The sequence below is a fragment of the Zingiber officinale genome, chromosome 5B (genome assembly GCF_018446385.1).
Source record: "Zingiber officinale cultivar Zhangliang chromosome 5B, Zo_v1.1, whole genome shotgun sequence".
NCBI lineage: Eukaryota > Viridiplantae > Streptophyta > Magnoliopsida > Zingiberales > Zingiberaceae > Zingiber > Zingiber officinale.
This window is the reverse complement of record NC_055995.1, coordinates 18,288,380-18,301,984: the sequence shown is the minus strand read 5'-3', so window position 1 is coordinate 18,301,984 and position 13,605 is coordinate 18,288,380. Positions and strand designations below refer to the sequence as shown.

The following is a 13,605-nucleotide window of genomic DNA, read 5'->3' as shown; positions in this document are numbered from 1 at the left end:
ATACCAAAGATATAAGTAATTTCTAATGATACCAAAAGAGAGGGAATACTTGCTCTTCCATCATTGATCCTGATATTGATCCAATGGCCCAGCATAATGTGTTTAAGTTGTTCCACGACCACTCATCTCCACTCAATTGCTTGTTCAACTTCTTCAACATCTGCAATGAGAAATGTACATATGTTATCATATAGCAACAATTTTACCAACCCACAAACTAGGAAATTGCTTCAACTCATACAAAGACTGCTTCAGTTTACGCACAAGAAGACTTCAAGGTTTCTCCATATACACTTCCTCATCTAGACACCACGAAGAAGATCATTTTAACATCTAATTGAAGTGTTTGCCAGTATTAGATAGCAACAAATGAAAGGAAGAGGTGGACGGGAAATAATTGAAGCCATTAGAGAGAATATATCAATTTAATCAATACCATTGACAGACGTATCATATAACCGTGTGTACCCTCTTGGACTGACCAAGCTTTAAATCAGACAATTGAACATATTGAACAAACAGGAGATGTCATCAACTCGTCTGGGAAATCTTATCAGATTCCAAACTTGTAAAGGAAAAGCCAAAGAAGCATAAGAATGTGAAGGGATAAAGGGTCCAAGGTTCTATACTTTGGAGTAGCCTTAGAAAAATAGGAAAGGCAAAACCAGAGACCATGGAAGGTCTTGGTAGGGTTGAGGTCTAGTGGGGCAATTGCAACTGGCTTGGAATATGGCCATCTACTATGTGTGCAATGGCCAAATCTCTAGGATGGTGGAATAGATAAATGAGTAAGCCTAAGGATCAGAAGATGGTATAATAAATAAAAAAGCAAGCATGGGAAGTATCTAAGCTATCATCTGAGAAATGGAAGGATAGGGGAAGAGAAAAGGAATGTACTTAATAACAACCATAACTCTTCTTCTGCAATATATAATACTCAACACAGACACTCGATAAACTTAAGGCACCCATGAAGATGAGACATGAACCAAAAAGTGAACCCCAATACATATGGTCAAAGAGTATATGTATAATGTATCATGTATCACAAAGGAAAAGAATTGAAGGAACATGACCATGAACAACAAAAAAAGGCGTGATTTATAAGATGACATGATGTCATAATCAGACTTCCAAAATTGCAAGGGAATCCTCGCACGTATTGCTCTTGCAATCTCAAAGAAATGTTTATTCTTCCTCTCAATCACACAATTCTGTTGAGATTTATAAGAGCAAAATGACTGTTGTTGACCAAATTGACTAGGAAAGAAAGATTGAGAAGTACTAAAGAGGCAATATCTAGCATGCTCACTTTCCAATGCATGGACAAGAGTTAAAAAAAATATTTTGACTATAGAAAATAGAGAAAATTTCAGACTGCTCTGTTATGAGGAAAAGTCATGGCATCTGTTAATAGTCATCAAAGAACACTACAAAATACCTAAAACCCAACCACAGAAGGACATGACTAGGTATTCCACACATCAGAATGGACTTAGGGAAAACGAGTAGAGACACTTTGTGATTTGAATACGGAATGGAAATTGAAAATGTTTACCTAATTGAAAGATTTATACTCAAAACTATGTAAGTAGGAACCATCTTTTGTAGATTATGACAAAAACTAAAATGAAAGAAAAATCTACAAAATGCGCCAAAAATTTTATTCTAATCAACCAAAGCACCAAGAGTAAAAACATCATAAATCAGTGGCATAGAAGCAAACATGAAAAGAATTGCAAATAGATCACAAAGACAAATAGCAACTGGATTGAAAGGATGCCATTGTTAATAAAAAAAAAACACGGGAGAAATAGTGCAAAGAAGGAAGAAATGAGGCGGCACAGTAAAGGAGAAAAGTTTTTTGCACACAAGATGAAAATATTGCATGGATGAGATGTGAGGTCGAGTACAACTGAGGTCGATGGTATGAAACCAACATATCACTGAAACTCAATAATGTCAGTAAGCTGTCCTCAACTAGATCTAGTGCCGCGAGGAGCAGAATTCTGCAATTCTCAACGACAGAATGAAAGTTTCATCAGTTTCATAGCCTTGCACATGAACTGCACCAATTCACTCAATAAGGCTCCATGCCCATCAACCATGCTAACGAGGAAAATTATAAGGACTATTGCCTTAAGGTCATTCCTCATACCTTTATGTATATTGCCTTATCAATTTTCCATTAGATCAGTAGGTTACATAGGCTTATAAGTAAACCCTATTCTATTTGCAATTAGTTCAAAAAATGAAAAATCTTAGGAGGATAGTCGAAGGAAGAAAAATGTAATAGAGTGATTGTGACGAAATGGAAGTATAACCAGCAATCTGATCTCTACACAATATGAAATCTCAAGTTGTAAATGCCCTTTGACAAAAAATTATTTATATGGAATTTGATTAAATGATCAAAATAAATATAGCCAAATTTCACAGTTTCAAGTTGAATTGAGAGGGAAGTACGTGTTAATTATAATGTTATAGAAAATCATGGTACCAAATTCAAAAGTCCACTCCTACAAAAGTATCCTTTATAACTTACCAAATTTGGCCATACTGTATGTATGAACATAAGATTGGATTACTTATGAAATCCATTGACCAAGGTTGATTGACATAAGTGACCATCAATTTTAAGACACGCTATGACTTAGATATTATGTAGTAAATAGGTTCTCAAACAAAGTAGATGACAAAAAGGAATCATTAAGCTGTACCTGTTGCTCTGTGTCCTCATGATCAAGGTGAGACAAGTATATTAACGTTTCTCGCATTATCTGCAACAATGAATCATACAATCTCAAACAAAGTTAAAACTAAGAAATCAAAATACCATATAATAAAGTTTGCAATGAGTGTTCTCCCCTCTGCACTACCATTGCATTTTGATACTAAAAACTTAAACAGAAACATAATTTTTCACTAAAATGCAATTGCACAAACGCAATTTCAAACTGGGAAGAAAATAACCAAGGTTTTAAAAGTGTCTGTTGACATAATGTGGTCAGATTGCCATGTGCAATATGTGGTCAAATGCACTCCTCGTTAAGAAATATTTCAAATTGAATCTCATTCATCAAGATATAGCATAATTATTATTAAGAACTTAATAAAAATCAATGCACAAGAAATATACATCTATTACGCATAACAAAATACAGGAAAAGAAATACTAAGAATAATTAATGGATAAAATGACGTGCAAAGGCTGCAACAGTTGATGTGTAAACTTGAAGTTGTTCACTAAAAATATAATCAAGATTGAATTCTTCACAAGTTTCACTAACTCAGTATTACTTTGCAGCAGCAATTCAGTAGTTATATTGGAAGATGTAATTGAATCATATCTAGTCTATTCTAAAATATAAGTTAGGTAAAATCAAGGTTCACAATATCAGACAAATCTGGTGATAAGGCAGACGGTAAGATTTTGTTGTCAACCAGCATATTGTGCATTGGTACCAAATAAACATCATTCACAAAAAGGAGGAAGTACCAAGATAGTGCCAGCCCCAATCAAGAAGAAAGAATATTGGACAGGAAGATGGCAGATTTTGTTGCCAACCAGCATACTGTGTTGCTAATAGATAATGTCAGCCCTAATCAGGAGGATGTACTTAGATAGCAATCAGCCCCAATCAAGAGGATGAGAGGAAACATTCATCCTCCATTTGCGATCACTATCCACTGGAGCTTGCTTGCCACCTAAATTCCTCTAACTTATCCGAATGAAGGTTTAAAGTAGTGATTCTGGTTCCAATTGTTGGCAAAGAAGTAAAGGTTTGTGTTGCCACCAGCATACATATGTAGGCACAAGATAGTATCAGCCCCATCAGCAGAACTGACAGGAAGAAGAAAATCTTCATGATACAATGGAAGTTCACTACCACGGAAGCTTGCTTGCAACCAAGGTTTCACACTTATAAAAGGTCATTTTGGCCCCTCTAAGATCCACTATGAGATTTTGAGGCATAATATTTTCATTGGCAACCTTTGACATAATGTTTAGATTTCAGCAAGTGTTCTGGCCTCAATTTCGGTGTGGAACTGTTTGTTACCATCAATCTCTATCAATAATTAAATGATATCTTAATCACTGGGAATTAGTCAAAAACAATTCTCTTGACGATCAAATTGAAAATTGAAAGTAGATGGACTACTATATGCAGATGATGGTGGTACAAATGTGAGGCAGAGTACTATATATGCATATAAGGGTACTATAAAAAAAAATCCGCACAAAAATTCCACCACAAACCTTATACTGAACAAGGACATCAATGTCTTTCATAGTTTCACGAACTATGTTGCCATTTTCATCTTCAGCAATCAAAATCTCTTCTGGCTTAGCCATACGACAAATCATGAGTGTTCTTAACTTGGACAGTGGAACTGAATAAAGTTGCCGCCTCTGAACAAGAGGAGAAGGAAGGCCATCAACCACCTCTGGCATGAGTGTAGGCTAAAGAGAAAAGTTAATGTCATTGTTAAATGAATTGCAAAAAGTATATGCAACTTAACAATGTGATAATGTAAAAGAAGATATAAACTAACATATGGAAATTAAAAACTAACCAAGAGATTTTTTTGTGATAGTCATGGTGAACAGATCGCAGGGAGACGAATGTAAGGAATGAACACAATGATATTTAAACAATATGACAAATGCACACTGAACATGATCAATGCTTCAAGATCATTTGTGGAATGTCTTTGTAATTTAACTACCATCATCCATACACGTGCTGCTGTAAGTGTCAAGTAACAAAAAGTATTCAAGCCTGCTTCAATAAGCTAAAATATTCATTACGTAAAGGAGTAGGCAAACCTTGTCTCTTTAGTTCAAAATGTAATCTTTCTTTAAGTGACAGAACAAATCCTTAGGTGTTAGATGCAAAAAAATTCCAAGCATTTAATTAGAGGTGGGGATGACATTATTTAAACATGAACAAACAATAACTTTTGCAGAATTTTCTTAAAAAAACATTATAGCACATCTATCTTGAAATACTGATCTACAGGTTTTGATAACTGTAAAGTACCTCATAGGAAACAGACCTAGGACCTCAGAAAAAGATCTTTCAGTAATAGGCTATAAAAAGGGAGATGAACAGATGCATGCACCTTGCTTTTATAAATATCTTAAGGGATATGTTAAAAAATATATAGGTGAAGAATAAAGAATAAAGATGGTTAACTATACATGCTTGTAAGGATACCTGAAGACGCATTAAGCTTGCAGTAAGAGCAGGGTTCTCCAAGTTGTGATGCGCTTCAAACAGCTCTAGAACTAGTAAATTCCAATAGTCCAAGCAAACCTGCATAAACAATCAAAAGGTTGAACAATATAAGATTTCACATCAAAAATTTAGTAAAGTGTGAGTATGAATTTGTGATACCTTAAAAACTTCAGTGTCATCAACATATGAAATACCAATAAGATACTCGAGACCCATCAATAGTCCACCTCTATTTGCAGGAGCTGATTCCAGTACTCGGATGTGAGACTGAAAAGAGATAAAGAGAGTTACATGAAAGTAGTCAACTTGCTTAAATTCTTTTCACTAACACATGGACTTAGCAATGAAAGTCTTGGTTAGGAGACTGCATATACAGTCTCATTCCAGTATACATACTTTACAAAAGTTCTACAAGGCACATAATAAGAAAAAAATGTTAAACTAATATCATTGAATGAAAATTTATTTTGGTCAGAGTTACAACATTGAATAGTCCACTTTGCCTTTGTGATCCTTTTATTAGTCCCAGTTGCTCTGATGTCCTCCAACTAAATCCACCTACTAGCTTGCCACTTAGTTTGCAGATTAAATTATTTTTTAAAATCTCCAATTGCACCTCAAATCTCCTAATCTTTTGTGGGATTTAAAACATTGAAAAAACAAGATAAACAGACTTGATGTTGCAGCAAACAAATGATTCCCACAATGACCAGTATAATTGCAGGAAATGAGTTCCAATGGCGCCAATGTTCCATATATCAAGCATGCTACCATGGAAAATCAAGAGAAAGAGAGAACAAATGATCAAATCAGAAATTAGAAGTTGTTAAGAACAAGCTTGAAGGATCAAAATTGTCATTAAGAGAAGGGAAGGGAGAGGGAGGGAGAGAGAGAGACAGAGAAGTCAAAAATGACCAAATTAGAACAATCTCAAAAGATTAAAATTGACACCAAGCTTAATCTGAAGAAATTGTGTGGTCTTTCTAATGGCAACTTATCTGCCGTATTTATCAGAGATCAAAATCTTGTAGCTAGATGTAAATAATCAATGAACACAATCATGTTAGCTCAAATACGTTTTTAAACAAACAAAGAAAGCCACTACCTGCCAAGAAATTTTGTATTAAAAGAGATGATATAGAACATTCCCATCCCTATACTATATATATATATATATGCAATTTGAGTGCTAGAATAAATAATCAACTTCAAGAAGTAAAAGCTAAAGAGGAACAAACTTGCCTTGAAAAATGAAGCAAAAAAGAGCGCAAGATTTTGAATGAAAGCCTACAATTAGATAGAATTAGCATAGTTTACCCACAGCAATAGTTAATTAAACTATTAGCACAAACAAATTTACACAACTGATCCCTGTGGATACCTGCTCTTCACTAGAACCATTGGTGTATGCTTCTGCGAAATTTGTACCATGAGGGATAATAGTCTACATGTTAAAATAGTAAAGACTATAACTGTCAACATAATGTGAGAATGAATAGACAACACAAAGAAAAACAGAAATCAAAGGTATAAGAAATACAAATAGGGAAAGACCATTAAAACAAACATACCTGTAATTGTACCATAAATATTGTATACATCTTCACGTATTGTGGATCATAAAAGTCACCAAACTGAAGCGCTGCAACCTAAAAGTTAGGAGAAATCTTTACATACCATTATAAAATAAATCTAATTATCAGTAGCCGTGAAGATAACCACCTAATCGCTACTACATTCAAATTCACGACACTAGCCTAAATATTGTTTGATCATGGATGAAGATTAACTACTTTACTAGATAGTAGCATAAAGACAGCATAAAATAAGTGTAAGATGAAATTATATAAGGCATGAACCTCTGTCAAACACTGCAGAGTAAGGTTCTGGTACGATCCCATGGGAAAGAATTTCAAGAGTATCTCCAACTGAAAAAACATTATCAAAACATTATAGTAAATTTCACCTCAACATTTTTGAAAAATTTTGTTGAATCAGCTACCACATGACAACAACATTGATTAATAAAACAATAAGTGGTCATCAAAGAACAAACCAGCGGAGATTCAAATATATAGCCAAGTGGAATCCATGATAGAAAGGCATGAAGTGTTGCCAAAGTAGCTCGGATAAGCTCTGTTCTTTGAGATGCTGATAGCACGTATAAGCACAACTCATGGATGAGCTGAAATTCACTGATAAGAAAGTATATTTCATTCCAAAATACGAGGTGGTAAAACCTTTTTAAAAGAACATGACATCATTGCGACAGAATGACAAGCAAAATTACATAGAATTTCAATTATCAGTCATTCCAACATTCAATGAAATGACCTTAATCATGCAGTGAACAAAGGAGAGCTTCATTGAAGCAGTAGTTTCAAAATTGATATCTCAAGTAAAGGAGAAGACTGTGTAAGAGTGTAAATTGAACTCATGAGTGAATAAATATAAACTTTTTATGTGATTAAAGGTCTTAGTCTACCAAATGAAGCATCTTAAATGGTAGGCCAAACAATGGATAAAAACATTGGAATGCAGTTCCATCGCAATTTCTTTATTTTAGCCTTTAATTTACAATAATAAATATTTCTTTGAAATGTTGATTTCATTAACAATTAAACATGTTAGGATATTAAATCAATATTACTTCCATGTATCACAACAATTTGGAATTAGATATATATAGCTTCTTCTTCTATTTAGTTGCATGTAAGGCCGCACTGCTAGAATATCAAATCATCGTCCCCTGGAGACCACCCAAAAAGGGGTCACCTCTAGACCTTTGCTCTAGGCATTAAGGTATTCTAAACACAATTAAACATGTTTGTGTTGGTGTAGTCATCACCGATAATTGAAGTTGTATTTTGAAGTCTGGCAAGGGTTTAAAGTTAGACATTATGTGTTTAATATGTTAGTTAAGTGTGAAGGTCACTTAACATGGAAAGTCCTAATGGGTCAAGAAGACCAGACATTAGGCATCGGAAAGACCTAGTAGGTCAGGAGAATCAAACACTAAGCAAGGAGTCTTAGTGGATCGGAAGGACCAGACACCAAGACCAGATGAGAGTACTTGATGGTGACCGGACATTAAGGAAGGAAAAGTCTTGGTAGGTCGATCGAACATTGAGCACAAGTAGAAGTCAAAGCAGGTCCGTGGATGTTTGGCATGTAAGGTAAATCCTGGAGAGGTTTTCCGTTTTGGAAGATAGTGAGGATGCGCCCCAATCGGGACAACCTTAGGCGTTTGATCCAACTAAAGAAACCAACAAAGGTTTCTAAGTCAAGATCTATCTGTCAGACTCATTCATGCATAAAAATAAAATTCGGGTTGATCCAAGGGTTCGGTGGACCGAACAAAGTGGTTTAGTCTACCGATCCCATCAGGCTCAAATTAGATTGAGATTCAGCAAAGAAGGAAATGAGGGTTTACTGAACAAGAAGTACCGAACACCTTTGGTAACCTGAGATAAGATGAGATTGGAACAAGTAACAAAGGAAATAATAGGGTTGTCAATCGAACAAGGAGTCAGTCGACCAAAGGAGTCGGCCAACCAAACACATTTGGTAAGCGAAGATCAAATAAGATTAGATCGAGCAACAAAAGATAATTCGGTTGTTCAGTCAAATAGAAAGTCGATTGACCGATAAAGGCTAATTTCGTGGAAGATACGATTTAGGCAGATCGTGAACCTGAATGTGAAGCCAGGCAGATTCTGGAGTTCGATCAAACGAATGAAAAGTTTATAAAAAGAGCCTCAAGGTCCAAGGCTAAGTATCAATTTCTCTCATTGATCCATCTCTCTTTTGCTTCGTTAGGGCAAGTTCCTACTACACCAAAAGGCTCTCCGACAAACTACACCCGAATTCCATCTTTTGTTGTTGGTACATTTGATTTACTTCCATTTATTTTAAAGAAAGGAATAGTAGTATGTTACCATCTCCCTCATTCTTGTACGTGTTTCATCCTTCTCTGGAAGCTTTTCAGAGAGGAGAGCTTTAGTGATTTGCCCATTTGGAAACAGTCCAAGAAATCATAGACTTTGGAGTAGTAGTCGTTGGACTGTGAACCAAGTAACCAAATGTGTCTTCTAATTTTTAGTTAGTCCGCTCCTTATCTCTATTTAGTTTTCAAAAGAAAATTAGTTTTTCAAAAGAGTAATATTCACCCCCCTCCCCTCCCTCCTCTATCGCATATTTCAATCCTATAATTTGTTCTAAATTTTTAAAAGTTTTAGAATAAGGTAATAACATGAGCCTCATAGTGCATATTGGCTGATATTTGATGTTTGGTCCCTCAAAACAAACCCAGATTGGCAGAGTTGATCCAGATTAACATTTGTCAATTTTAAGAATTCCAGTACAGGAAGCAATAACCACCTGACTGGCATCACAGAGATCCCAAATAAGAAGAGACTGCAATCAGATCATAACAATTACAATCATATTAACCAATAGTTCTGTCTACCATTTGTGAGGTAATACAAGATCCCTATACTACCACAATACGAGTCTATACAGCAGATAAACAGGAAGCCAAACAAAGATCATATAAATCATACCTATTTAATGACTGCTTTAGTTCTTTTATTTTTTGTTGAGTCATCTCTCCTCTTGAGAAATCAAAAACCTCTTCACTCAAAAGCTGCATAATTGACAACCTTTTTAGCATTCATATTTGCCAGAATGCAATTATTAAGGAGATATATACCTTTAGTATAGCCATACAATTTTCACAAATTGTTTCACTGCTCTTTGCAGCTGAGAGAAGATCAGGAATGAAGCTCTGCCATCTGGCTGGCAACTCATGCTTTAAGACCTGCATGGAAAAATGTATGGGATTAAGGAAAATGTGGGGAATATAGAAATAAGGGCCAGTTCACCTACTACATCTTTTATCAAAATGGAAACCAGCAGTCAAAAAGGCTAATAATTGAATACAACAACCAAAGGGACATTGGAAAATATAATAGTGAGGAATCAGTGGATTACCTGCACTAATATGACATTAAGCTTATTAACATACAATCGCTCCTTCCGGAAAGAGGATTCATTACTAGAAAGCTGATTAAAAGTTCAAAGGTGACAAACAATTAAAAATAGTTGGGACTGAAATGGCAAGTGAAGAAGAAAAAACAGACATTTACAAACAAATTGATACTTACTTGTACAATGACATCAGATATGTAATTCTTTATTCCATCGCGTTGTTCAACTGGTAACGCATTCCATCTGTATTTAATGACATTTTCTAGTACCTAAGAGATGGGTATAGCAGAAAATCATTGGTTAACAGGCTCAATACTACATAAAAATATGCCTGGAAATGCACATTAATTTTCAAATTAAGTTGTGTGAATGTGTTTTGTCCACAAAAGCTAATTTGACTAGTTTTAAATAATTTCATCCAAAAGGACTTTCATAAAGATTTTGTAGGAAAGCACCATCTGTTATATTTCACAAGAACTTTAGCATTTTTATGATATGTTACCTTCATTATGTCCCATATCACAAACCTCATATTATTCTTAAATATCTAGGTTAATCAATTAGATGTATATTTAAGAGAGTACTTCACAAATTTATGTTCTTAATTTATCATTAAAACTAGTAATGGTAATTTTAAGATTACAGGTATATTTATTTTTATTTGTTGGATATTTTAAAAAAAAATATATCTCACATTCATTATTTAGGCTAGTTTTATATAATAATTCAAACGCAAAGTAACCATTACACTATGGAAATTGTTACTCATTAACCATTTCTGTTTTAGCCATTTTAACTCTCACCGTGTAAATATATATAAAACATCTCAACTACTGATACCATATCACAGAAGCTTTCCTAGCTTATTTAAATTTCCAGGGAACTATACTTTAGCCAATTTTTCCCAGTACTATTTCCAACTAGAAATGATCACAGTTTCAAGTCAGGTTTAGTCCAAATCTAACCAATCTCAGTTGAGATAGGAGGAAAGCAGGACAAACCCTGGTTGAATTGGATTCCACAGTACATGTCAAGTTGAATTTAACTGGCTAATTTTTTGGTAAAATTTCTTTTATATCTATGGAATTAGTCCAAGTCAATTTGAGGTCAAAGTCTCTACTTGTATGAAAATTGGTTAAATTAGGTCAGGTTTATGAGAGAAAAAACATTAATCCTTGTCAAGCTGGGATAGGAAGAAGGAAAGGAGACTCAATTCTTAAAAGTAAAATTAATAGAATCAACCAAAGATTTAAAATTAATTTAGGTTGGAGTCAGTTTTAGGATTTCTGAGTTTTTAAGACCATTATTTACAGCTGCTTTTCTTAACACCATTCACAGCTGCAGAAGTGTGTCAAACTAAGCTTTACTCTCTGATAACATCACATGAAAGAAAAGGCAGTTAAAATAATCGTCTGGGTCAACATAGTACAATCCTAATTGGTATAGACGACATGAGATTAGCTGTGTCAATGAACATCGAGTTTTGGTGATTTAGAACATTTTGACTATGCCGATTGCCGCCCAGAACAACACAGAATTTCAAATCATATTATGTTATCCTAACAAAACCAAAATAAGAATATGCAAGCAGAAACTAAAATTGTAACTAGAAGGTGTAGACTACTCATTAACTTGAGAAATATGTGATGTGAAATAAACATATCAGAGTTGGATACCAACATGTGACAAGTCTAATTTTGTACCATCTTAAGAAGCATATAAAGAAATGAAGCAAACAACAGTTTTCTACTAACCTGTAGGGCAAAAAACTTGGTATTTAAGTTTTGTGAATTTTGTAGAATGTGAACCACTTGTAGCCAGGTGTCATGGTTGTTTTGCAATTCTCGCAATATCTGATCTGCAGCTGACCTCTGTGAAAAACCAACAATCATGAATCAGCTCTATTATTAATACAATTCAATTTTTACATTAGAATATAACAATGAGTTAACAACTAGAACAATTGCTCATTGCAGTACTCAACAGACTGCAAGCGTAAACAAAGCACCTTTTTCAATAACACGTTTATTTAGATTTAAATTTAAATTCTCACAATAAAATGCAAATTTATTTGAATCCACAGTCAAACAACTGATGTACAAGACCGTTGCAAGGAAAACAAGAAACGAGTGGCATTATTCTAGAAGAAATTCATTTACACTTAAGTTGGTCGGTACTAAAGGATAAAGTAGCAAACACACCCAAAACACAATCAAATAACCATGGCAAATTTCAGGGACCGCCCGCACAAGAGAAACAGCAACTCCGTCAAAACACACACACGACGGAGAACCAAAAAAGGAAACAAAGACAACTCTAATCACAAGCGAGCAAACAAACCTCCTCCTTGGATCCCGTTCCATAAAACGCGGCCACGGTCGCATCCAGAAGGGGCACGTCGATCGGCTGGCTCAAATCCCTCAATCTCTCCGCCATCACACCGAACCGCAGATCCAGCCAGAAAAAATTTAGAAAGCGCACAATTAGAAGCCCTCGAACTGTTGAGCAATCTCGAAACGAGCGGAGTGGTGAAGAGAACAACGGGCAAGGGAGTCCCTAGAACCCTAGCCCTTCTCCTCTTCGTCTCCGCCGCGCGCGCGGATTGGGTTCGAATGCCGAAAGGTTTTCCTTTCCCTTTTCACCTTTTTTTTTCTCTCTCTGTCTCGCTCACGCTTCTCTTTGTATTCGTCCGCCTCTTCCGTGGTCGACAAAACAATTGAGGGCGGACTCGAGACGAAAGAGAGTGCCCGTGGGAGATTGGGGAAGCGGCCTTGGGGTTTTGCGGGGAAGGAAAAACGGCAGGGTACTGGGAACTAATTACGATACAGCCACTCTGGCTTGGTGGGAACTGCGAAATCCAAAAACGTTGGGGATATGGGGCCGGCATAAATCGTACCGGGCGTCCTTTTCGGATGAGGCGCCGAGGCGGGGTAATTTAGGCGTTTAATCGTACAGATTGATGAGTCATTTACTTGGGAGGATGGATGTCAGTGAGGGGAAAAAAAAAGTATTACTAAATGGTCAGAATTTGATCAGTTAGAATATATACATGCATATGTATAGGTATTTTAGTAATTTTATATGGTCATATTAATTATATGCATGTCCATGTATATATTTTAATTGGGAGATAGAGATTTCTAGCTGGCCAGATTCTGGCCAGCAAGATTTACTCGAAAAAAAATATGTAGTTTACTTGATGAATTTTTTTTTTTTTTCCTGTTTACTCGCTATTAAAAAATAAACGAATGGGTTTGTAAGAGCATCCATATCAATTACCCTAAATTAAACTTTTACTTTAAATTTTACATTTTGCATTAAAAAAATATCCGCATCAGGTACCCTACTCATTCCCTAAATATACATTTTATGA

The 13,605-nt window shown here is 35.3% G+C and overlaps 1 protein-coding gene across 4 annotated transcripts in view; it reads right to left on the bottom strand.

Annotated features, from left to right (window-relative positions):
• The window catches only part of LOC121984184 (protein EXPORTIN 1A-like), a 46,224-nt gene extending 33,224 nt beyond the window's left edge, over positions 1 to 13,000 (bottom strand). For 3 of the 4 annotated variants that reach the window (XR_006112811.1, XR_006112812.1, XM_042536999.1), the window contains exons 1-16: positions 12,573 to 13,000; positions 11,987 to 12,103; positions 10,409 to 10,501; positions 10,236 to 10,307; positions 9,955 to 10,062; positions 9,806 to 9,888; positions 7,300 to 7,438; positions 7,103 to 7,171; positions 6,815 to 6,892; positions 6,625 to 6,687; positions 6,486 to 6,530; positions 5,403 to 5,510; positions 5,223 to 5,321; positions 4,262 to 4,465; positions 2,721 to 2,780; positions 50 to 160 (exon numbers count right to left, since the gene is read on the bottom strand). Coding sequence is in view for 2 of the 4 variants with exons in the window: in XM_042536999.1 (XP_042392933.1) it covers positions 50 to 160; positions 2,721 to 2,780; positions 4,262 to 4,465; positions 5,223 to 5,321; positions 5,403 to 5,510; positions 6,486 to 6,530; positions 6,625 to 6,687; positions 6,815 to 6,892; positions 7,103 to 7,171; positions 7,300 to 7,438; positions 9,806 to 9,888; positions 9,955 to 10,062; positions 10,236 to 10,307; positions 10,409 to 10,501; positions 11,987 to 12,103; positions 12,573 to 12,668 (1,545 nt within the window). In the remaining 2 variants the exon portion in view is untranslated. The remainder of the gene's footprint in view (positions 1 to 49; positions 161 to 2,720; positions 2,781 to 4,261; positions 4,466 to 5,222; positions 5,322 to 5,402; positions 5,511 to 6,485; positions 6,531 to 6,624; positions 6,688 to 6,814; positions 6,893 to 7,102; positions 7,172 to 7,299; positions 7,439 to 9,805; positions 9,889 to 9,954; positions 10,063 to 10,235; positions 10,308 to 10,408; positions 10,502 to 11,986; positions 12,104 to 12,572) is intronic. The other variant, XM_042536998.1, reaches the window with a different exon arrangement.
• Positions 13,001 to 13,605: the final 605 nt, after the last annotated feature.